Genomic DNA, 25,967 nt, shown 5'->3' on the forward strand with positions numbered 1-25,967 from the left:
CATTCTTTTCAAGACTCTGATGGAAACGAGCAGAAAGAGAAAGTCAAACCAACTACAAAAGAAGAGAAGAATACAGCAAGCAGAAATAATCAGAGCAACTAACTGAGGCTAGTGTACAGAGAGACGAGAGAGGCTCAGGCCGAAAAACTCTATTTAAAAAGAAGACGGCAGAAGGACAATCTAAGAAACATACTTTATCAGCTATGGATATTTCTGCAGAATGGGATTTGAGTGAGGGCGCTTCTAGACTATCCAGAAAAAGTAACAATTGTGCATTAGACTTCCCAGGAATTTCGGGTGGCGAGGAGTCCAACTGACAATTTTATACAGATTGTGACTCTATAAAAACATATAAATCCTCAGAATAGAGTTTATGATTTGGATTGGGTTGAGAGGGATAGACCTCACACAATTAAAGCAGTCTGTCATTTATTTGAAAATTGACATCATTTTAGCAGAAGATGACTGCACCTGTTCTTCATTAGGGAAGCAACCCAAGGAGAGGAGGTGATTCGAGTAGCCTTTTCCTGTATACTACATGAGGATATCAGCAAATGTTCTGCATGAGGATATCAGCAAATGTTCTGCAATAGAGTGAGCTGAAAAACAAGCCCCAGCTCTATACAGAAAGCAAGCAGGGTGGGATAAGCACCCTGGGCCCGATTCACAGAACTAACTTAAGACAAAATCCTGAACTTACTACTTTTGATATTCACAGAAGGCATTTAGTAGTAGTAAAGTTAGGATTTTGTCTTAAATCTGTCTTAAGTCTGTCTTAAGCCTGTCTTAAGCCTGTCTTAAGTCTGTCCTAAGTTTGTCTTAAGTTTGTCTTAAGACTGTCTTAAGTCTGTCTTAAGTCTGTCTTAAGTCTGTCTTAAGTCTGTCTTAAGTCTGTCTTAAGTCAAACTTAAGACACAATCCTAACTTTACTACTACTAAATGCCTTCTGTGAATACCAAAAGTAGTAAGTTTAGGATTTTGTCTTAAGTTAGTTCTGTGAATCGGGCCCTCTGTTCCACATGTCATTCCTTTATGCAGTGAGCCCCAAGCACTGACTAAACAGTAGCCGGAAGCAAAGCGCATTATGACAACACTGAATCAATTACAATATCATGGCATTATTGCCCATTGTCTTTCACAAATGAACACTCCTCCTTTCCCCCTTTTACATCCAGGCGGATCCTATAAAATAGGTTTAGGTTATAGAAATCTGAAAAAATTCACGAAAATATGCAGTTCAAAATGCCCACAGTACATGTTTAATGACCGTGGCAACAAAAACCATACCCCAAATTCCAGGGCACTCTAAAATTCAAAATACCCATAATTTACCTTATACGGTTCTCCCACATATTAAATTGCATGTAAAGGTGTCCTCCAGTCGTCAATTTAGCAGTGTAGCAAACTCTAAAAATTCAAGCAGTACAGAATAAATGCCAATTCTAAATATAGAGTTGAACAGAGTAATTAAAATAAAAAAGCATTCTAAGCTTCAAATTCAGCAGCAAAATCAGAAAGAAATTTGGCAGCAATCCAAGTAGAATAGGAAAGTCTTCTGGCTCACTTTCAAACTCATGGGTTTCTTGTACACAATTCTTACATAACAAATTAGTAAAACAGCAGATTCATTGTGGAATGATCAAAAGTAACAACCCTTTAGAAAATCAGAAATTTACCATAACACATAAGCACTAGCCCATTTTAAGAAAACATCCAGCATCTTCCATGCTACTCCCATCCAGAGATGTTTGAACAAAATATGAAACATTTCAGCAATATCATTTCAACCTAATGAAAAACACACATCTACACAGCAGAATTACATCAGAATGGTTGTTAAGTTCCAACAAGTTAGGAATAATAAAAAGTTAATTCAAAGCTTTGTATTCACAAGAGTGGAAAAACCATTACAGCAGCTTGACTTTACTCTGCAGAGCTAATGCGTAGAGAAAATGGGCAAGGTGAGAAGATGGGAGGGGTGAACACAACAGTGGATGACAGAAACAGCATTGTTTTTATCCAAGATGGCACTTTCAAAATATAGATTTGAAAAACACTTTCACAGTTCCCCTTTTGATTATTCTATAATCACAAAATCCATAAATAACTTTATTACTTAGGAAATCCTTCGGTATGCATCACTTTCTTCTTCTTTCTGGAATTTTCCTCTGCCATCTACAGTTGGTTGAAGACACAATCTTTGATATACTCCATCTCCCGCTCGGAAGATTGTTTTCTCTTTAAATAAATCCTATTACCGCTGTTTCCACACTTCTTGAACATACACTCAGACAATGTTAGCAAAAGTAACAAGACAATTGCACAAACCACTATAATTGCTACAGGTGTTAAAATCATGAAATAACTCCCTGGGAATCACTAAAGCAAAATAACAAGATCCAAACCAATTATTTGGCAAATGTATCTTCCAGAAAAGCATAATAAATTCCCCTCAAAATTGGCTCTCCACCCAAAAAATAATTCCTGTATAACTTCTTTCACATACACTTTCTCCTACATATTCAACTTTACCATCTTTCAAGGGTCTTTGACACTCCATCCAAAATTTACCCCTTCATTATTGCGCCAGCCTTAACCTAGGATTTATATTTGACTGTCTAAATTCTTCCTCTTCATTTACCAGTTCCATTATAGCTTTACCTTCCATCCAATCTCTCACAACCCTCACTCCTCGCTCTCAATGTCCCCTGCTAACTCATTTTCGTCTTTACTCAAAATCACACACATAATCTGTATAGTAGTTTAATTTTCGTACTTAATTTGTGCAATCACCCTCAAACATTTACCATTTTCAACCACTTTATTATCTAATGTATTTTCTTATTTACTCAAACTACACACATACCCCTGTTAGTAGTTTTAGTTTCGTGCACAATATGTACAACTACTCTCAAATATATACCTCTGAAGACACATTGAAATCCATTAGACAAGGAGAAAGAAAATTGTTATTGTTAAATATAGCCACATATACATTAGATGGCAAAGCATAAGGAAGAGGAAGCTGAACATAGGGTGATATTGCACCACCCCACCGCATAATCCCTCTGCTGTTTTCAGCAGAGGAATTTCCTTTTTTGTTTGCCTCAGGAGGTGGAGAAGAGCTTACCCAACCCTCTGGGGCATTTTTTTCCACTAAGTAATGACGACCGCATGATTGGCGCACTGACGTCATTACATATGAAACTGATATGAGCCAATTGGCTCATTTCAGTTTCAGTGCTTGTTGGGCTAAGTCAGCCCCCGAGCACCAAATCACGCTGGAGAGGTATCGTTGGAAAGGGGAAAATCGCCCCTTTCAATATTCCCCCTCTCTAGTTGATGCATGCTTGGGGATCGCTGCAGGAGGGCGATCCCCAAGCAGGGATCTACCCACTAGACACCAGGGAGAGGGAAGCAGCCCCTTGGGCAAGGGCTTTTGCTCCCCCCCATAATAATTTGGGCATAGTAAGTCTTTCTACCCCCCTGGGAGGCATATGGGGTAGTAGCTCCCAATCTGCCCCCTATGGGGGGCAGAAAGCACACTGGACACCATGGAATCATTTTGTTTAACGCGTAGGGCTAAGGACTACCCTTAATGGGCACTCTAATGCCCCCACCCTTCCCAAAAATTAGCATCAATCTTTCTGCACCCCCCCCCCCCCCCTAGTGCGCTGAGAGCCTACTAGGCACCAGGGATATATATTATTTTTAAAAGAGGGGTGGAACCTGCCCACAATGGGCATGCCAATGTGCCCACCCCCAACACAATAGGGACAGTGTTTCTGTCTCCCCGGGAGGCCTGATGAGCGTAATTTTCCCTGATCTGCCTCCCAGGGGTGCAGAAAGCCCACTAGACACCTTGGAAACGGTTTTGGTTATACTTAGGGGTGGAGGCTGCCCTAAATGGGCACTATAAAGCTCCCACCCCTCCCAAAACTTTTCCATAGTTTTTCTGCCCCCCCCCCCCTCCAAGAGGCAGATGGAGATTATTTTCCCTGATCTGCCTCCAGGGGGGCAGAAAGCACACTAGACCCCTGGGATTTTTTTTTTTTACTTAGGAGTGGGGGCTGCCCTTAATTGGCACTGTAATTCCCCCACCCCTCAAAAATTGACACAGTCTTTCTGCACCCCCAGGAAGCAAATAGGGGCAAAAGCCCCCAATCTGCCCCCGTGGGGTAGAAAGCCCACTAGACACGAGGGATTCTTTTTTTGTGAAACTGTAGGGTTGGAGGATGCCCTAAATAGGCATTATAATACCCCCTCCCCAAAATTGGCACAGTCTTTTTGCCCCCTGGGGTGCTGATGAAGGCAATAGCTCCAGATCTTCCCCTTCCGGGGAGGGGGGGCAGACAGCCTACTAGCCACCAGGGAGAATTGTTTTTTTTATTTTATAAAAGAGGGGTGGGGGCTGCCCACAAGGGTCATGCCAATGCCCCCACCCCAACACAAAAGGGACAGTCATTCAGGCCCTGGGAGGCAGGTAGGGGTTATCAGCCCTAATCTGCCCCCCCGGGGGGGCAGAAAGCCCACTGGACACCAGGGATTTTTTTTTGTGAAAACGTAGGGGTGAATGCTGCCCTAAATTGGCATTATATTGCCCCACCCCTCCAAAAAATGGTACAGTCTTTCTGCCCCCCTGGGGTGCAGATGGGGGCAATAACCCACGATCTGACCCCTGGGGGCAGAAAGCCCACTAGGCACCAGGGATGGTTGTTTTTTTTTGTATAAAAGAGGGGTGGAGGCTGCCCACAATGGGCATGCCAATGCCCCACCCCCAACACAAAAGGTACAGTCTTTCTGCCCCCATGGGAGGCAGGTGGGAGTTAATACCCCCGATCCGCCCCCATGGGGGCAGAAAGCCCACTAAACACCAGGGATTCATTTTTGGTGAAAACTTAGGGTGGGGGCATTATTAAGGCCCACCCCTCCCACAAATTGGCTCAGTCTTTCTGCCCGCTGAAGGTAAGATGGGTGCAATAGCCCTGATCTGCCCCTGGGGGGGCAGAAAGTCCACTAGACACCAGAGATGTTTATGAGCATGTCAGAGACCGGCCAATTAGGCAAGGGTTGCTCCCCTTTTTTTTGTGAACACATTTTGGCTGCTTCTGCCCTCCTGGGGTAGATCAGTGATAATTTTAGGCACAGCTCCTTCCAAAGGGGGCAGAAAACAGCAAGACACTAGTAAAAGTTTCTGTGTGTGTGAACTGGAGTTCAGCTGACGGTCTGTGTTTACTGGCGTTTGGCTGGCTGTGTGGGAACCTGCCTTTTGTTGGCGGTGTGTGTGGACTTACGCTTAGCTGGCAGTATGTTTGGACTGGTGCTTGGCTGGCAGTGTGACTGGACTGTCCCTTGGTTAGCAGTCTGCATGGATGGCGCATGTCTGATGGTGTGCATGGACTGTCGCTTGGCTGGTGACGTGCTTGGATGGTGCTTGGCTGGCGATGTGCGTGGATGGCGCTTGGCTGGTGGTATGCATGGATGCCGCTTGGCTGGTGGTGTGGCTTGCATGGATCCTCCAGCATTTTATTACCCATAATCCCCTGCAAACATCAAATGAAAAACTGAGGGAGAACCAAAGTGGGTCCAGAAGGGCAGCTTTTCTTTGTACGTTTTTAGGCAGACATTGCTTTGGCCACCCACACAAGTGGGATATCATTTTTATCAAGAGACTGAGGGGAAAGCTAGATGGTGGGAAATTCGAGCCGGCACAGTGATGCCACAACCTTCCCACACAGAAATGGGAGGAAACTGTGACTTTTTAGTTAAATTTAAGGTTTGCAGGGGATTCTGGGTAAGAAAACGTTGGGGGATCCACACAAGCCACACATCCCTGGACTCCCCTGGGTATCTAGTTTTCAGAAATGTCTGGTTTTGGTAGGTTTACCTAGATAGCCTCTGAGCCCCAGACCAAAAATGCAGGTGCCCCCATCTATGACAAAACAACCTGTTTTTGCAAAGGGGCACTTGTGTTTTTGGTCCCGGACTCAGCGGCCATCTAGGAAAACCTACCAAACCCAGACATTAATGAAAAGTAGACATCCAGCGGAGTCCATGGAGGTGTGACTTGCATGGATCCAACCAGTGTTTTTTTACCCAGAATTCCTTGCAAACCTCAATTTTAGCTAAAGTAAATCATGTTTTCCTCAGTGTTCTAAGTGGGAAAGTTGTGGGATCACCAGGAAGACAAATTTCCTACCGCCCAGTGTTTCTCCAGGTCTCCCAATAATAATGGTACCTCACTTGTATGGGTGGGCCAAGTACCCGCGACAGAAAAGGGCCTAAAACGTATTGTGGAGACATCAAAATTCTACATCCAAAACAACCTTTTTTGCAAGGGGGCGTCTCCATTTTTGGTCCCAGGCAAGGTGGCCATCTAGGGAAACCTACCAAACCCAGACATTTCTGAAAACCTACACACCCTGGGGAGTCCAGGGAGGTGCAGCCTGCATGGTTTTTTTTTACCTAGAATCCCCTGAAAAGCTCAAATTTAGCCTACAAATCAAATTTTCCTCACATTTCTGTGTGGGAAAGTTGTGGGATTACCAGGTCAACACAAATTTCCACCCACCCAGCATTCCCCCAGGGCTCCTGATAAAAATGGTACCTCATTTGTGTTGGTGGGCCAAGTAACCGCAACAGGGAAGGGTCCAAAACGTATTGTGGAGACATCCCAGACAGAAATGTAAGACAAATTTGATTTTTTTAGCTAAAAATTTGCAGAGGATTCTGGGTAGGACAACGATAAGGGATCCACAAAAGCCATACCTCCCCGGACTCCCCCGGGTGTCTAGTTTTCAGAAATGTCTGGGTTTGGTAGGTTTCCCTAGATGGCCATCGAGCCCAGGACCAAAAATGTGGGTGACTCCCTTGCAAAAGCAGGTTGATGATGAATAACTTTGATGCCTCTCTAATAGGTTTTGGTCCAGTTCCTGATGCAGACACTAGGCCTACCCACATAAGTGAGGTACCATTTTTATCAGCAGACTTGGGGGAATGCTGGGTGGGTGGAAGTTTATGGCTCCTCACAGATTCCAGAACTTTCCATCACAGAAATATGATATGAGGAAACTGTGTTTTTTTGTTGTACAAAGTTTGAGGTTTGCAAGGATTCTGGGTAACAGATGCTGGTGAGAGCCACACAGGTCCCCCCATCCTCGATTCCCCTGGTTGTCTAGTTTTAAAAAATGTACATGTTCGCTAGGTTTCCCTAGGTGCCGGCTGAGCTAGGGCTCAAGATCCCTAGTTAGGCACATTGCTAAAAAAGAGTTCGTTTTCATTGGAAAATGTGATGTGTCCACGTGGCATTTTGGGCAGTTTCCTATTGCAGACACTAGGCCTTCCCACACAAGTGAGGTACCATTTTTATTAGGAGACTTATAAACAGAATAGTAGAACAAGTGTTATTACTATTTGTCTTTCTATGCATTTGTTCCTTCCAAATGTCAGACTGTGTGCAAAAAAGAAATCATTTAGAGCAATACCATGCTAATATGGGTACCCATAAATTCAGAGATGCACAAATAACGACTACTTCTAAACTCCATATCTTGTTACAATTTCAGAACCGATTTTTCACTTTTTATATCTTACCGAATGACTTACTGTATACCCGGTACACAATGAAAAAACATTGCAAGGTGCAACTCAGTTATCGGCTCTGGGTACCACAGGTTCTTAGTGAACCTACAAGCCTCTTATAACCCTGCAACCAGAAGGCCATTGTATATTTCCCTATCAAAAGGTAGAGGTTAAGGCACTGGTCCATGGTGCCTCTGCCTTTCCTAAAAACATATTGGAGGTCTGACAGGACATCCCGCTCATCAATCCAGCCTGTCAATTTGCTGAGGACCACTCTCCCCAACACCTTGACGGTGGAATCGATCAGCGATATTGGCCTGTAGCACCTTGGATCCCCCTATCGCCTTTTTTAAAAACAGGGACAATAATAGATGTTGACCATGATTTAGGCAACCCTTTTACACATGCTATATTAAAAACATTTGCCAGTAATTTTGACCATAAATTGATATCTACCCTAAAAAGATCATCTGGGACCCCATCTGGGCCCGGTGCTTTATTACAAGACATTTGGGCTATAGCCACAGCCACTTCGTGTGCAGAAAAGGTTATACTGTATGCAGCATTAGGGCAGGTAGGGCCTGTATTCACCTGATCAGGTTGGTCCCCATAGATATGTTTAAAATGGGAAAACCAGAGCTCTTCAGGGATGTTACTCTCCACTATGTTAGCCCCCAAGTCAGAGAAGAAGGGTCTATTAACAATCTCCCAAAATGTTGCGCTGTTCTTAAGCACATCAACAGACAATAGATTGTGCCATGCCTCTTGTTTGATTTCAGATTTGCGGTTGCGTAGTGCCCGCTTGTACTCTGCCCTTAGCATTGCTATTCTATTTCTGTCCTGGGGCATTTGTTTCAGGGCAAGTAATAAGTTCCGGTGAGCAGCCGAGCAGTTACAATCAAACCACCTCTCTGCCTTCTGAACACCTTCTTTCATAGGTAGGGAGAGGGCACTATCTACCTGTTTACAGATCTTCTCAAAAGCTACAACAGTTGCCTCCCCTCCTTGGGTGCTGTCTAGACAGATAGCTATCTCAGTGCCTACACTGTTTAACATGTCGGTCAAGAAGAGGTCTGGTACCACCTTAGCCCATTTCAATCTACGCCCTTGATCCCTAGTTCTCAATATGGGATCGGGGGCCCTGGTCTCCACCACCTCTGTAGTATTTAAACAACCACTAAGATGCGACCATTGTACCACATACTCCTTTACATAGGGAGATAAAATTGTGCTAACAAATATATAATCAATAGTGGAGAACAAACCCCTACCCTTGAAAGTAGGAATACCCACCCCTTCTTCTCTCCTATTTGGGAGGACCAACCCAAAATCTGCAAGAGTGTCCTCTAGACATCCCCCTTGTGTAAAGTGTTGAAAGTGGGTCTCTGCATTATCATCACCTGGACCACGTTCATCAAACACCTGGCACTTTTTGTTACACAGATGCATGTTAAAGTCGCCAAGTAAAATAATGGAGAACTGGGTGGTTTGTTTATCTCTATAGGCCTCTAAGAAGTGACTAAGAGTGCATAAATGATCATTGATCAGTAACTTAGCAAAAGAATTATAAAAGTTAATGATGAGAAACCTCATGTGCTGGGTTAATCTCAACCGCTAGACAGTTCACTGATCCTGTATCTAATTTACAATAGCTTCCTTTTACTTTTAGGGAGATCAGTGTGAGCAGGCCACCCTTCGCCCGACCTGCAGCCGATGGTTGCGCAACCTCCGTAAAAGAGGTATAACCATCCTGCCAAAATGTGTTTTCTGAATCCCATGTTTCCTGGAGCTCCAATATGTCATATTGCCTTACTAAGCCAGGCCACGAGGGGTCATCACACTTATTCTTTAGGCCAGCTATATTCCAACTTAAAACTTTCAGGGTATCTGTCCCTCTTTCCACCTCGCGTGTTAATGCACTCATGCTGGGGCCGGACTGACTCCAATAAGTCTGGCCTTGTGCAGAAGTATAATTTGCTAGTCAATCATTGGAGTCTAACTGGCTCAAAGTAGCAAATCTATTGGTCATTTCTAATGTAATCTCTGAAAATCTAGAGCCTGGGGCCACCCCAAATGCAGACAATCTGACAGGTTGTGTATTCGTATTCTCACTATTCAAATGATGTTCTCTATGCGACCACCGGGGGACCCACCCTGTCTGTGGTCTTTCTGCAGTGTGATTGAGCCGGGGTATAAAATGTACATCTATGTTTCTCCTAGGTGGGCGATAAAAAAAGCCCAAAGGGAGTGCTCTAATTTCTCCTGGGCTACAGTTACCATGTTCTTTGAAAAGCAAAGGTGCTACATTAGGCTGATTAAAATTAACCACAATACAATCTCCATCAACATTCTTCACGCCCTGGCCAACCCACCCCACTCGTCTCGCCATAATAATATGTGAAGCTGCTTTGGTCCCACCCTCTGCTAGTCTTGTACACCAATGGGAAACTTTGCGCATCAGTTCTTCAGAAGACTCGTTAATATTATCTTTAAGATGCGGAGTCTCGACTAACACAGCTGTAAGAGGGGTGGCCTCTGGAGGCAGGTGAAGCCTACATTTATTCCCTTGCCCTCGTGAGGACTGCCTATGCCTCGCACTTTGAGCAGATACTGCTAACTGTTCAGACTGTGTTTGAGACCCTCCAGGAATTAAAGAAACACCAGATTCGAAATTGTTAGAGGCTCGATTATTTAAATCACCCATAGGGTTCACATGATAAGAAAATACATGTCGAGCTCCCTCAGACGATTCAGCCTGGTTATGACTTATACCCAAATGGGCTCCTGGTGCCTCGGCCTGAGTCGGCTCCCTCATACTCTTTAGGTGTGTATCTATGGAAGTCATTTTAGTTAACAAAGGCTCCAAAGCAATTTTAATACAACTAATTAGGTCCTCTTTAAAAGTCCCCCAAAATGTCTCAAAATGCGATTGAATGATATTCCCAGCGACTGAGGCAAGATGTACTTTGAACCAATCCTCTATGCCCTCCAAGCTACTACACCCGGCTCCCGGCTGGTGATCGGTCGTATTAGTCCCCATTGTTATGCCCTTTCTCCGTTTTCCCTTGTTTTTGGCCCCCGCCGGGGCAGCAAATACAGCTCCCTCCACCCTTCCATTATACTGGGCCAAAGAGTTCCGAACAAATGACGAGCTGGCTTGTGGGGCCCCCTTTGAAGCAACGGCGTCCGCCTCATGGTCTGAAACCCGTGGTAATACCTGGATGAACCACATGTGCTGTCTCGCTGGGGGTGTTACCTGGGGGAGGACTGTGGGTTCCCATCAGATCTAGAACCGCCCCCTAAGCCCAATTGCTCCTCCACATCCTGGATTTCCTCATTTAATGCCCCCACTGCAGACGTCAGATAGGAAATAATAGAGGCACAATGTCTTGGAATCTTAGATTTAGCCTTTCCCTCCTCGGAATTAGCAATAAATTTGCTCTTACCCATAGTCAGCTGCAGAAGAAAGATGTCTGGCCCTGCCCTGCCTTGGTCAGTCGCAGACGGGCGCAGACATGCCCGCCCTTGGCCTGGGATTCGCCCGCGCGCGTCCCGCATTGCAGGAGTCTGCCGGTGCTTTTAAATGCCTCCAGGCACGTTGCAGCACTGATGACGGCCCTCCTGTTGCTGGGGCTGCAGGGCAATGTAGTTCCTGACCCTGGATTAGCCCCCGGTATTGCTTGCTGGTGTCCCGCGTTGAGGGAGTCTGCCGGTGCTTTTAAGTGTCTCCAGGCACGTCGCGGCACTGATGACGGCCCTCCTGTTGCTGGGGCCGCTGGGCAATGTAGTTCCTGGCCCTGGATTAGCCCCCGGCATTGTTTGCTGGTGTCCCCAGAATTGAGTCATTTTACAGTGTAAATAGCTGTTCTTGGTCCTGAAGAATCACCGCTAGATCTGACTGGACTTACACAGGTGAGGAACATGTTTACCACATTCTAGAATATACACTGTTTAGTCTTATTAGGAGCACTGCATCCTGCATAAGCACCACATTTTTAACTAGGGTAGTGAGTTCAATAAAGTTAATTGACAATGAGCAGCACTATACCTATTTTAAATCACTGCTGTTAAAACTCTTTCACACACTACAAAAAACCCCCTCACCCCCACTTCATCATACGGCGTATACATATAGACCTCTGGCAAAGAGCCCCCTCATGGGGGCCTGACGGGAATTGCAGCTCCGGCCCGACGAGGTGCTTGCCCAATGATGCTCAGACGTGAGTCCCTTGCTCACTTTGCCACTGGATTCAAGCAAGCCTGGCTGAAGATGGCTGAAATGCCAGAAACCGGTCCTAGGAAGCTTGTTTCCGGTCCAGGGAAGGCATGGCTTGGCAGTTCGGGCTGGACTGTTCCCATGAGGCACAGGGCCAGACTGATTTGCATATGGCCATGTCTGAACTGGGGTGGCAGAGTGGGCTAAAGAACGGTGATGGATCAAACCCAGATCTGTTGACTGGGTGTGAGTGTTTGATTGGTTCTGATGCTCCATCCATCACCACCCCCTTTTGTACCGCTTTGTTCGCCATAAGTTGGCAGGGTATGCTCAGACGTGAGTCCCTTGCTCACTTTGCCACTGGATTAAAGCAAGCCTGGCTGAAGACGGCTGAAATGCCAGAAACCGGTCCTAGGAAGCTTGTTTCCGGTCCAGGGAAGGCATGGCTTGGCAGTTCGGGCTGGACTGTTCCCATGAGGCACAGGGCCAGACTGATTTGCATATGGACATGTCTGAACTGGGGTGGCAGAGTGGGCTAAAAAACAGTGATGGATCAAACCCAGATCTGTTGACTGGGTGTGAGTGTTTGATTGGTTCTGATGCTCCATCCATCACCACCCCCTTTTGTACCGCTTTTTTCGCCATAAGTTGGCAGGGTATGCTCAGACGTGAGTCCCTTGCTCACTTTGCCACTGGATTCAAGCAAGCCTGGCTGAAGACGGCTGAAATGCCAGAAACCGGTCCTAGGAAGCTTGTTTCCGGTCCAGGGAAGGCATGGCTTGGCAGCTCGGGCTGGACTGTTCCCATGAGGCACAGGGCCAGACTGATTTGCATATGGCCATGTCTGAACTGGGGTGGCAGAGTGGGCTAAAGAACGGTGATGGATCAAACCCAGATCTGTTGACTGGGTGTGAGTGTTTGATTGGTTCTGATGCTCCATACATCACCACCCCCTTTTGTACCGCTTTGTTCGCCATAAGTTGGCAGGGTATGCTCAGACGCGAGTCCCTTGCTCACTTTGCCACTGGATTCAAGCAAGCCTGGCTGAAGACGGCTGAAATGCCAGACACCGGTCCTAGGAAGCTTGTTTCCGGTCCAGGGAAGACATGGCTTGGCAGTTCGGACTGGACTGTTCCCATGAGGCACAGGGCCAGACTGATTTGCATATGGCCATGTCTGAACTGGGGTGGCAGAGTGGGCTAAAGAACGGTGATGGATCAAACCCAGATCTGTTGACTGGGTGTGAGTGTTTGATTGGTTCTGATGCTCCATCCATCACCACCCCCTTTTGTACCGCTTTGTTCGCCATAAGTTGGCAGGGTATGCTCAGACGTGAGTCCCTTGCTCACTTTGCCACTGGATTCAAGCAAGCCTGGCTGAAGACGGCTGAAATGCCAGAAACCGGTCCTAGGAAGCTTGTTTCCGGTCCAGGGAAGGCATGGCTTGGCAGTTCGGGCTGGACTGTTCCCATGAGGCACAGGGCCAGACTGATTTGCATATGGCCATGTCTGAACTGGGGTGGCAGAGTAGGCTAAAGAACGGTGATGGATCAAACCCAGATCTGTTGACTGGGTGTGAGTGTTTGATTGGTTCTGATGCTCCATCCATCACCACCCCCTTTTGTACCGCTTTGTTCGCCATAAGTTGGCAGGGTATGCTCAGACGTGAGTCCCTTGCTCACTTTGCCACTGGATTCAAGCAAGCCTGGCTGAAGACGGCTGAAATGCCAGAAACCGGTCCTAGGAAGCTTGTTTCCGGTCCAGGGAAGGCATGGCTTGGCAGTTCGGGCTGGACTGTTCCCATGAGGCACAGGGCCAGACTGATTTGCATATGGCCATGTCTGAACTGGGGTGGCAGAGTGGGCTAAAGAACGGTGATGGATCAAACCCAGATCTGTTGACTGGGTGTGAGTGTTTGATTGGTTCTGATGCTCCATCCATCACCACCCCCTTTTGTACCGCTTTGTTCGCCATAAGTTGGCAGGGTATGCTCAGACGTGAGTCCCTTGCTCACTTTGCCACTGGATTCAAGCAAGCCTGGCTGAAGACGGCTGAAATGCCAGAAACCAGTCCTAGGAAGCTTGTTTCCGGTCCAGGGAAGGCATGGCTTGGCAGTTCGGGCTGGACTGTTCCCATGAGGCACAGGGCCAGACTGATTTGCATATGGCCATGTCTGAACTGGGGTGGCAGAGTGGGCTAAAGAACGGTGATGGATCAAACCCAGATCTGTTGACTGGGTGTGAGTGTTTGATTGGTTCTGATGCTCCATCCATCACCACCCCCTTTTGTACCGCTTTGTTAGCCATAAGTTGGCAGGGTATGCTCAGACGTGAGTCCCTTGCTCACTTTGCCACTGGATTCAAGCAAGCCTGGCTGAAGACGGCTGAAATGCCAGAAACCGGTCCTAGGAAGCTTGTTTCCGGTCCAGGGAAGGCATGGCTTGGCAGTTCGGGCTGGACTGTTCCCATGAGGCACAGGGCCAGACTGATTTGCATATGGCCATGTCTGAACTGGGGTGGCAGAGTGGGCTAAAGAACGGTGATGGATCAAACCCAGATCTGTTGACTGGGTGTGAGTGTGTTAGAAAAACACTCCCACACCGGGAAGGGTGGTGGTGTCCTCCCAGACATACACTGTGGTAGCTTGGCTCGAGTGGTCAGGGATCAGGCACCGTGCTAAGCATACGTCATACCCACACAATAACCATGCGTGCATCCGTTCCAAAAACGACACTACACCTTAAAAATTATACTGAAAATATATCTCTTTATCTTCTTTTCTCTTAGTTGCTGATTAAATAAATAATAATACAATCACAAGGCTTTTCCTGTGGAAGGGTAAGTCAAATAAATAATACTTCAACGATTCAATAAATAAGGTAGATCATTAATAATCAAGGCATAAATATAAGTGCATTACATAAAAGGCAATTAAATATTATGAGGCAATAAATACTGCGCGACAATAAATACTGTGAAACAATAAATACTGTGAGGCAATAAATACTGTGCGGCCATAAATAGGATGAATACAATAAATACAGTGCTCTCAATAAATAATAAAAGCCAACAGTGACACTTGAAAATCAGTTCACATTCCTGAGGTACTATGGGATGATTTGGCCCAATCCCAGCTTGTAGAGTTCTGGATGACCTAAGGGGTGTACTACCTGGCTTGGACAAGGCTGAGGCCTAAACTGAGGTAGATCAAGGGGGAATCTAGAGATCTGGCTCTCCCACACTACACAACCCCTCTGTATTAGTCTCAGCTCACCCCTGGCACTATCAAGCTAGTTCCAGCACCTCTCTAGCCTCTAGGATGGTCTCTTAGGGCTTCACAGGGCCTTAGGCGCCCTCTATTCCACTTACTGCTCTTTTTATGAAGTTCCGACGCCGCCGGAGTCGTGTCGACGCCGTGAGGCGGTTCCGGTTCGATGTCGGCGGCCTCAGCTCAATGACAGTTCTTGTCGACGCCGGGAGGCGGTTCCGGTTCGATGTCGGCGGCCTCGGTTCGATGACGTCGGGCGGTCTTGGCTCGATGTCGACTTCGGGCGGCTCCGGTTCGATGACGTCGGGCGGCCTTGGCTCGATGTCGACTTCCGGCGGCTCCGGAGTGCGATCTCCACTCCCGACCTCCGGTGCTCCTTTCCTCAGGTTCCGGGGACTCCGGAGTGCGACCTCCACTCCCGACCTCCGGCACGATTCTCTTCAGGTTCCGGCGACTCCGGAGTGCGATCTCCACTCCCGACCTCCGGCACGCTTCACCTCGGTCTCCGGCGACTCCGGAGGGCGGACTTCACTCCCCCGTCGATGCCGCACACTCGACCTCAGGTGACTTCCTCCTCGACCTCTGGTGTCTCCACGACCTCCGTCGGCGCCCTCTCTCGACCTCTGGCGGCTCCGGGTACGACGTCTGCTTTCCAGTCAGCGCCGCTTCTCCACCTCGGGCTCCAGGTCTCCAGGCTTCTCGACGTCAGACTTCAGGAAGTTACCAGTAACCAGGTCAGGAACTTGCTGTTCTTTACTTTTAAGGCCTGTTCCGGCTGTCCAGGTCCTTAAGATGGTTTTTCTTGCTTTCTCCCACACAGGGCTCCAGGCTGGGCTCAGTCAGCAGGGACTAGTATCAAGGGTGGGTTTCTGGACCCCACTCCAGGCACAAGTTTCCACCCCTGCTGCCTCACTCCTTCCTCCTTCAGTTCTGTGCTCCTCTCTCTTCACCAGTCAGGTGCCAACTGCCAACTCCAACTGCCAACCTGGAGATGCCTTCCCAACATTCTAAACCTGCCTCTCACTGTCACAGGGTTCTGGAATGTTCTGGAAGGTGCTGGTAGGTTCCAGTGATGTCACAGGTGACAATGGGTGGCCTCCATTTTGTGCTCCAGGCCCTCAGACAGAAGTTCCAGGGGTAGATAAAATGGCTCCCTGAATCTGCATCAATACTAAAAAGTCTGGTGGTTCCCAAAAAAATACTAACAGGGTTTGAGGCAAAAGTGGGACAAAATAAATAATGATGAGGAGGGACCACCCAAAGGGCTGACAGGTCTAACACGCGTCCCCACCAGCTGAAAGTGGGGAGAGCTACCCAACCCCTTGGGAGTTCTCATCACTAAGGCGGAAATACCTTGAGAGACCGTCTGCATTGGCGTGGTCCACTCCAGGCCGATGTTCCACCTGAAAGTCCATTCCCTGTAGGGAGATAGACCACCTTAGCAACTTGGGATTCTCCCCCTTCATCTGCATCAGCCAACGAAGGGGTCTGTGGTCGGTCTGAACTAGGAAGTGCGAGCCAAACAGGTATGGCCGCAACTTCTTCAGAGCCCATACCACTGCAAAGGCTTCACGCTCTATTGCACTCCACTTCTGTTCCCTGGGAAGTAGTCTCCGGGATAGGAAGACCACGGGTTGACCCAGACCCTCTTCATTGAGTTGCGATAACACTGCCCCAATGCCATGTTCCGATGCATCTGTCTGGACAATGAACTTCTTGGAAAAGTCTGGGGCCCGTAGGACTGGGGCCTCGCACATGGCTTGCTTCAGCTTCACAAAGGCCTGCTGACAAGCCTCCGTCCAGACTACCCGTCGAGGTTGCTTCTTGGACGTAAGCTCCGTGAGGGGGGCCACGATGGTACCGTAACCCTTCACGAAGCGGCGGTAGTATCCGGTGAGGCCCAAAAATGCTCGGACCTCAGTCTGAGTCTTGGGGGGTTCCCAGGCCATGATGGCCTCGATCTTCGCCTGGAGGGGTTGCACCGCTCCCCTACCCACCAAGTGTCCAAGGTACACTACCGACCCCTGCCCGATCTGGCACTTGCTGGCCTTGATCGTTAATCCAGCTTGTCTCAGAGCCTGAAGAACAGCTTGCAGGTGACACAAGTGATCCTCCCAGCTGTTACTGAAGACGGCTATGTCATCCAGATAAGCAGCAGAGAAACTCTCCATTCCGGTGAGGATCTGGTTCACCAGACACTGAAACGTGGCAGGGGCGTTCTTGAGCCCAAAGGGCATCACACAGAACTGGTAGTGACCCTTGGGTGTGGAGAAGGCTGACCTTTCCTTGGCTCCATCAGTCAGAGAGATCTGCCAGTACCCAGAAGTAAGGTCAAAGGTACTTAGATATTGGGCAGCTCCTAGCCGGTCAATCAATTCATCCGCCCTAGGGATCGGATGAGCATCAGTTTTGGTTACTGAATTCAGTCCCCGGTAGTCCACACAGAACCTCAGTTCCGGTTGGCCACCCGGTGGTGCGGCTTTTGGTACTAACACCACCGGACTGGACCAGGGGCTGCTGGAAGGTTCGATCAATCCTAGCTCCAGCATCTTAGTGACTTCACTGTTAATGCTGGCCTTCACCTTGTCTGACATCCGGTAGATCTTGGACTTCACAGGTTGGCTGTCTCCTGTGTCCACGTCATGGACGCACAGGTGAGTCCTACCCGGAACAAGGGAGAACAACGAAGAGTACTGTCCCAGGACCTGGTGGCAGTCCTCCTGCTGTTCAGGAGTTAGAGATGGGGAGAGAATCACTCCCTCCACCGACCCATCCTTCTCTTGAGACGCAAATAAATCGGGGAGAGGCTCGCTTTCCACGTCCTCTGCTCCGTCAGTCACCATCATCAATATGACTTCGGGCCTCTCGTGGTGGGGTTTGAGGCGGTTGGCATGCAGCACCCGTAGGGGCTGGCGAGGGGTCTTAAGATCCACCAAGTAGGTAGCCTTACCCTTCTTCTCCAATACCTCAAAGGGTCCTGACCAGCGATCCTGGAGGGCGCTAAGCTCTCCTGGTTCGATCACCCACACCTTCTGGCCAGGCTCCAATTCCACCGGGTGAGCGTTGTGGTCATACCACGCCTTCATTACTGCTTGGCTGGCCTCCAAGTTGTCAGAAGCTTGCTTCCACAACTTAGCCATTTGGCTTCGGAAGGCCAGCATGTAGCTCACCACGTCCTGGGGAAGCTTTCTGGGAGTTCTTTCCCATCCGTCTCTCACCAGGCTGAGAGGTCCACGCACAGGGTGCCCATACAAAAGCTCGAAGGGGCTGAAGCCCACTCCCTTCTGTGGCACTTCCCTCTAGGAAAACAATAGACAGGGTAGGAGGACGTCCCATTTCCTCCGCAGGCTTTCAGGCAGACTTCTGATCATGCCTTTCAAGGTTTTATTGAACCTTTCCACCAGACCATTGGTCTGGGGGTGGTAAGGAGTGGTGAACCGGTAGGTCACTCCACACTCCTTCCACATAGCCCGCATGTATGCTGACATGAAGTTGGTCCCCCTGTCGGACACAACTTCCTTGGGAAAACCCACTCGGGTAAAGATTCCCATCAGGGCCCTAGCCACAACAGGTGCTGTAATGGTCCTCAGAGGTATAGCCTCTGGGTACCGTGTGGCATGATCCACCAAAACCAGGATAAACCTGTGACCAGCTGTAGTAGGCGGATCTAATGGACCCACAATGTCGATGCCCACCCTTTCAAAGGGGGTGCTAACGACAGGAAGTGGTTCCAGGGGAGCTTTCAGCTTCACCCCTGTTTTCCCACTGGCTTGGCAAGACACACATGTCCAGCAGTAGGTGTCGGACGACACTTTCATTTGAGGCCAATAAAAGTGTGGGACAAGATGGGCAAAGGTCTTGTCTTGCCCCAGGTGTCCTGCCAATGGGATCTCGTGAGCCAACTCCAGAAGGAAGGCTCGATAACGTTGAGGGACTACCAAGGCTCGTGACGATCCATGTAGGGGTGCCTTGGGTTCACTGTAGAGGAGGCCATCCTCCCAGTAAACACTGTAGTTCCCTTCAACGTTCCCTGCTGCCTGGGCTTCGGCCTGTCGCCTCAGTCCCTCAAGGGTAGGGCACTCCCTCTGGCCCTTGCAGAATTCCTCCCTGGTCGGCCCTCCCTCCACGTGCCACTCGGCCGGGATGGGTAGGTCCTCCAGTTTGGTAACATCCCCCACCGCGGACTCCTGGTCCACCACCTCCGGTGGCCTATCCGTCACACAGGGCGCGGATGCCGAGGCAGGCTCCTCCTGTCCTCGGTTCTTCCCTTGATCGGCAGCTGGCTGGGCCTTTGTTCCAGGCTCCAGCCTGAACGAACTCCCTCTCCGGGTAGTCGCGGACCTTGTGCTCACACAGGCCCAGTCAGGTGTACCCAGCATCTCAGTGTGAGTCCGGTATTCCACCTCTTTCCAAGCATTGTGCTCCATGTCATTCCCCAGCAGACAATCGACTGGCATGGCAGGGCTTACGGCAACTCGAAGTGAACCTGCAACCCCTTCCCATTCAAAGGGAACCTCGGCCACCGGATAGTGGCCCATTCTGCCGTCAGCCATCGCGGCAGGGTGGAGTACATCGGGAATCACCTACTCTGGAGACACCAGTTGGCTACGCACCATAGTCATACTGGCTCCTGTGTCTCTCAGAGCCTCCCCTCTTTGGCCGTTGATGGTGACCCACTGCCCATACTTTATAGTATTTGCGGGCACCTGGATCTTAGGAACCATCTCCCGTTCTCCCAGGGACACTAAAGTGACACCCGCCCACTCCCTTCCCTTAGTTAAGGGCATCTCCTCCCCGAGCACTATACTAGCTACTCCGGGGGCCTTTCCTGTAATGGGAGGGGGTGGTCGTTTTGGGCACTTCGCATCTCCCTTATAGTGTCCAACGCCACCGCACTCGAAGCAATGGACAACCCTTGGCTGCTGACTCTGGCCAGGATTAGGGTTTCTGGGTGGGTTAGCCCTAGGGGTGAATCCTGTTCCCTTACCTTGGAAATTATTTTGGGGGCCTTTGGAGAACTCCTTTTTCTTTTCCCCTCCCTCTTTCTTCTGGGGGGCGCCCTGTCCGGTCTTTTGAGTATCCCCTCCAGTCCCCCTTGTGGACACCCGGGTACTAGCCCAAATGTCCGCCTCCTCAGCAAGCTTCCGGGGATTGGTCAGCTTGCTATCCACCAGGTCATGACGCAGTTCAGGGAAACATTTTTCGAGCAGGTGTTCCTTCAATACTAAATCAAACAACCCCTCGTAGTTCCTCACTTCACTGCCCTGAATCCAACCCTCTAATGCCTTCTTTGCATAGTCCAGGAAGTCCACCCAATTCTGTGTGCCCAGTTTGTGGCTACCCCGGAACTTCTGTCTGTATTTCTCGGTGTTAGTCCAAACTTTCGTATGAGCGCCACTTTCATGGTGGGGTAGTGGGTCTGCTCATCCTGCTCTAGGGCCAATAATGCATCCCTACCAGCTGGAGGCATGTACCTGTACAATCCCCCTCCCCAGTACTTCTCTGGAACCCCATGGGCCCTTAATGAGACCTCATAGGCAGCTAGCCACTTGGAAATATCGTCGCCCACACCATAGCTAGCCACTATGTCTTTCGGCAAATAGGGTTTGGGTTCCCTGGTGAACTCTCTTTCTTCGCTGCCACCATTAGGAACAGGGTGTGCCCTGACTCGTAGGATCTGGAGATCTATCTCCCTTAACCTCAACTCATGAGCCATCCTCTGTTCCTCCTTCTCTTTCTCCAGCCTTGCTAAGTCCCATGTGAGCTGTCTTTTCTCCCTCCGGTCTGTTAACTCCACTTCAGACAAGCCACCGCTAGAGGCACTGCTGCCCTTCCTGGAAAGTGTCCTGGGCCCCGCTAACAGATTCCCCACCTCAGGTTGGTACAAACCAGCTCCCTCAATGTCGGGCTCTCTATCCTTGTCCTCCTCCTCAGCCTTGCTTTCTCGTCGTGCCTCCCCCCTAGCCCTTAAGCTGGTTTGGAGTGCACCCTTCTTTGCTCCTGGGGGACAATACACCCCCTCCCGCTGACAAAACTCCCTGAGTTGGGCCACAGTGTACGTTTCTAAATTCTCCAATACAAACTCCATCTTGCCCACTCAGGTCAGAGGACAGTTATTTGCAGAAGCTATGCAGGGGGGTACCTTTTATAATACCTCCTCCCACCACCAGAGTAAAAAACAAAAAACAAAAACTCACAATTAGGAAGTCCGCTTGGAGAAAACTCCCGGTGTAGGCCTATGGACTACCCACAGTTATTGTCGAGTATACGTAGGCACAGCTCTATCCCACCACTGAACACCAATTATGTTAGAAAAACACTCCCACACCGGGAAGGGTGGTGGTGTCCTCCCAGACATACACTGTGGTAGCTTGGCTCGAGTGGTCAGGGATCAGGCACCGTGCTCAGCATACGTCATACCCACACAATAACCATGCGTGCATCCGTTCCAAAAACGACACTACACCTTAAAAATTATACTGAAAATATATCTCTTTATCTTCTTTTCTCTTAGTTGCTGATTAAATAAATAATAATACAATCACAGTACACAAGGCTTTTCCTGTGGAAGGGTAAGTCAAATAAATAATACTTCAACGATTCAATAAATAAGGTAGATCATAAATAATCAAGGCATAAATATAATTGCATTACATAAAAGGCAATTAAATATTATGAGGCAATAAATACTGCGAGACAATAAATACTGTGCGACAATAAATACTGTGAAACAATAAATTCTGTGAGGCAATAAATACTGTGCGGCCATAAATAGGATGAATACAATAAATACAGTGCTCTCAATAAATAATAAAAGCCAACAGTGACACTTGAAAATCAGTTCACATTCCTGAGGTACTATGGGATGATTTGGCCCAATCCCAGCTTGTAGAGTTCTGGATGACCTAAGGGGTGTACTACCTGGCTTGGACAAGGCTGAGGCCTAAACTGAGGTAGATCAAGGGGGAATCTAGAGATCTGGCTCTCCCACACTACACAACCCCTCTGTATTAGTCTCAGCTCACCCCTGGCACTATCAAGCTGGTTCCAGCACCTCTCTAGCCTCTAGGATGGTCTCTTAGGGCTTCACAGGGCCTTAGGCGCCCTCTATTCCACTTACTGCCCTTTTTATGAAGTTCCGACACCGCCGGAGTCGTGTCGACGCCGTGAGGCAGTTCCGGTTCGATGTCGGCGGCCTCAGCTCAATGACAGTTCTTGTCGACGCCTGGAGGCGGTTCCGGTTCGATGTCGGCGGCCTCAGTACGATGACGTCGGGCGGTCTTGGCTCGATGTCGACTTCGGGCGGCTCCGGTTCGATGACGTCGGGCGGCCTTGGCTCGATGTCGACTTCCGGCGGCTCCGGAGTGCGATCTCCACTCCCGACCTCCGGTGCTCCTTTCCTCAGGTTCCGGCGACTCCGGAGTGCGACCTCCACTCCCGACCTCCGGCACGATTCTCTTCAGGTTCCGGCAACTCCGGAGTGCGATCTCCACTCCCGACCTCCGGCACGCTTCACCTCGGTCTCCGGCGACTCCGGAGGGCGGACTTCACTCCCCCGTCGACGCCGCACACTCGACCTCAGGTGACTTCCTCCTCGACCTCTGGTGTCTCCACGACCTCCGTCGGCGCCCTCTCTCGACCTCTGGCGGCTCCGGGTACGACGTCTGCTTTCCAGTCAGCGCCGCTTCTCCACCTCGGGCTCCAGGTCTCCAGGCTTCTCGACGTCGGACTTCAGGAAGTTACCAGTAACCAGGTCAGGAACTTGCTGTTCTTTACTTTTAAGGCCTGTTCCGGCTGTCCAGGTCCTTAAGATGGTTTTTCTTGCTTTCTCCCACACAGGGCTCCAGGCTGGGCTCAGTCAGCAGGGACTAGTATCAAGGGTGGGTTTCTGGACCCCACTCCAGGCACAAGTTTCCACCCCTGCTGCCTCACTCCTTCCTCCTTCAGTTCTGTGCTCCTCTCTCTTCACCAGTCAGGTGCCAACTGCCAACTCCAACTGCCAACCTGGAGATGCCTTCCCAACATTCTAAACCTGCCTCTCACTGTCACAGGGTTCTGGAATGTTCTGGAAGGTGCTGGTAGGTTCCAGTGATGTCACAGGTGACAATGGGTGGCCTCCATTTTGTGCTCCAGGCCCTCAGACAGAAGTTCCAGGGGTAGATAAAATGGCTCCCTGAATCTGCATCAATACTAAAAAGTCTGGTGGTTCCCAAAAAGGAAAAAATACTAACAGGGTTTGAGGCAAAAGTGGGACAAAATAAATAATGATGAGGAGGGACCACCCAAAGGGCTGACAGGTCTAACAGAGTGTTTGATTGGTTCTGATGCTCCATCCATCACCACCCCCTTTTGTCCCGCTTTGCCCAATGATGAAGCATGACATCCCTTGGGGTGTGTGAGGGCACTTGCTCCTATTGGAGCACTCTCCGTATACTGGAACACTAGTATCTCTTCTTCTACCCCCTCTTTTTCTTTGTCTCTACAGGAACAGCACAAACAACCTCCATTTTTTGATATAGTTTACCTAAATTAGGAGCAAGTGTGCTGAACCTATACAAAAGCTCCTGGTTCCTCTTGGTAGAGAGGTTATTGATTATGCCTTTGGTCACTTAAGGGCTCACTCTGGAGCCACTTGCGACACTTTTGCACTTTTCGTGATGCAGCGGTGACACCATATTTACAAAGTAACACATCTAGGCAGATGCATCACTTTGCAAACCCCTACGCCACATTGTACCTGCATCAAGTATAACGTATGCAGGGTGGGCGTTACCCCACAAGAAAGCTTCGTAGAAGTGATGCAGTGAAATCTATCAGATCTCTCTGCACCACTTTTAGGACAGCACTGCGGAAAAACCTTACACCTGCCTTATTGCAGGCATAAGGGTGACGCAGTGCAATAGGTATAGGCCTCCCCATGCATTGCTGGAGTTGGTCACGCTTCGAAACACAACTCCAGCAATGCGTGAGTTTTGCGCCAACAGATACGTGAGGATTCCTGATGCATCTGTCAATCCTTGCAACATGGAGCGCCGTACAGTAAATATGGTGCATTCATGGTATCGCACGGAGTGCGCAGAGAAAAGTGTTGCATTGCTGTTTTATCGCAGCGATGCAACACTTTTCACAAATGAGGGCCTTATTATTTGTGTAGTCATTCCTGGCCTGTGTAGTAACAGAATGCCTCGCTTTGCATGAACCGCCCAGAACAAATTACCCCGGGGCTGTCGGGGGTTAGGAATGATCTGTAACACGCGGAAAAGGTGGTGTGCAGTGACAATGACATAGACAGACAGATATCTTCAAAGCACTGCCGACTGATGACAAAATTGTGGGAGGCGACTGGCCTAACGGCCAGAACCCAGCGATGGTTCAACACCATGTGATTCTTGCCAAATCACTTCATCTCCTCCATGCTGGGCATAAACATTGAACACAGGGTCAGATATAAACACTTTTATTATACATAGAGTGATTTGCACAGGGTAAAACCTTGAAGTTCACATTGAGTAAAAATCTGTAACAACAAATTAATTATGTTGATTGCTGAGCAGGTGTCTGCATGTGCCTGCATGTCTGAGGTTGCACCGCTCTCCAATGCACACCTCTCCAATGCACACCTCTCCAATGCACACCTGCTAAGTACTTTGCCCCTCAAGTCCTGCATCAGCAGAACACAAACTACAAAGGTAGTCTTGTTTTAGCCAGTTATTGCAGGAGGCGGTGCACCAGAAACGTAGTGCTAAGAAAGTAAGGTGTGAGGTTGTTAACAGGGGGTGTAGCTTCCATATGTAGAGCAGGGACAGTGGCCCCGGGCCCAGAGGCCTTGGGGGCCCACTGAAGTGAACCCTGATTATAGCTGTATTTTATAATTCAGACAGCTTCCCAGGGGCCAACTTCCTTCCTTGTACTAGGGCCCATGACACACAGGCTACGTTACTGGTTGGGACTGGGAGACAACGCCTCTTATTCTGACCCCGGCAAGGTCCTTCCAGCTGGTGAGATTCCGCGATCCGTGCAGCCAGGAGCAGGACCTTCCTGTGTTTGTTCGGATTCCAGAGAGGTCCCTTCAAGAGATGTTTAGTCCTGCGGTAGTAGTGTTAGATTGTTTTGGGATATTCTGTTCTTTGTGCATTAAATTATATTGACTTATGTGTTTACTCCTTATGAATTTACCTACAAATACTGATTTGGTAATGTTGCAATCGGAATATATTTCCTAAGATGGGTATAAATAGATCTATTAATGTGTTTTAGCTATGCCATATTTCTATGTGAAACGCCATCTTAGATAAGATGGATACTATTCCTGTCACTCACTCATGTATGTTTTCCCCACAGGCTTCACAGAGCACAGGCAAGTCAACGTGACATGGGTTGCTTCCACTATTATGCTTACATTGCTTTTGATGTACTCTTCTTGTTCCTGAGGACATGTATCATTCTCAAGGCCCTACCATTGTGACTTCACTAGTTTATTCTGCAATTGAAAGTCCTATTGTCAAATGTTTCATATTTGTAAGTATATCCGCGGATGTGTTGAATAATAATATGGAGAATTGGGATGGTGCTTATGCGCTAAGGTAATGACATGCATTTTAGTTATATTTCAATTTGCTAAATAAACACTTTCCATCATACCATAAAGATTTTGTAGTTTCTTACATTTTCTATGCAAGAATTGTGTATAAGAACTCCTTGATTTGGGGTTGAGCCAGAGATATTTGAGTTTTCCTTGATGCTACTAGAGATGTTGTCTAACTTTTTCCTGATTTTGCTGCTCATTTGGGACTTAAAATAACTTCCTGATTTAGCATTCTCTGTACTGCTCTGCATTTGATAGCCTTAATGGCATTGACTCTGGAACGCTTATTTTTTAATTTTGCAATAAACTTTTCCTTGAT

At 48.6% G+C, this 25,967-nt stretch overlaps 1 protein-coding gene and 1 long non-coding RNA gene across 10 annotated transcripts in view; one reads left to right on the plus strand and one right to left on the minus strand.

Moving 5' to 3' along the window:
- LOC146867949 (uncharacterized) overlaps window positions 1-11,315 on the minus strand; it is a 507,623-nt gene extending 496,308 nt beyond the window's left edge. For 7 of the 9 annotated variants that reach the window (XR_014962390.1, XR_014962392.1, XR_014962388.1 and 4 more), the window contains exons 1-2: window positions 11,028-11,315; window positions 1,333-1,407 (exon numbers count right to left, since the gene is read on the minus strand). Coding sequence is in view for 1 of the 9 variants with exons in the window: in XM_085608692.1 (XP_085464818.1) it covers window positions 1,333-1,364 (32 nt within the window). In the remaining 8 variants the exon portion in view is untranslated. The remainder of the gene's footprint in view (window positions 1-1,332; window positions 1,408-11,027) is intronic. The other 2 variants (XR_014962395.1, XR_014962394.1) reach the window with 1 other exon arrangement.
- Window positions 1-25,539, plus strand: part of LOC146867950 (uncharacterized) — a 61,183-nt gene extending 35,644 nt beyond the window's left edge. Inside the window, exon 3 of the long non-coding RNA XR_014962396.1 lies at window positions 25,405-25,539. This is a non-coding gene — a long non-coding RNA (uncharacterized LOC146867950). The remainder of the gene's footprint in view (window positions 1-25,404) is intronic.
- The last annotated feature ends 428 nt before the right edge of the window (window positions 25,540-25,967 follow it).

The sequence above is a fragment of the Triturus cristatus genome, chromosome 1_2 (genome assembly GCF_964204655.1).
Source record: "Triturus cristatus chromosome 1_2, aTriCri1.1, whole genome shotgun sequence".
Classification (NCBI taxonomy): domain Eukaryota; kingdom Metazoa; phylum Chordata; class Amphibia; order Caudata; family Salamandridae; genus Triturus; species Triturus cristatus.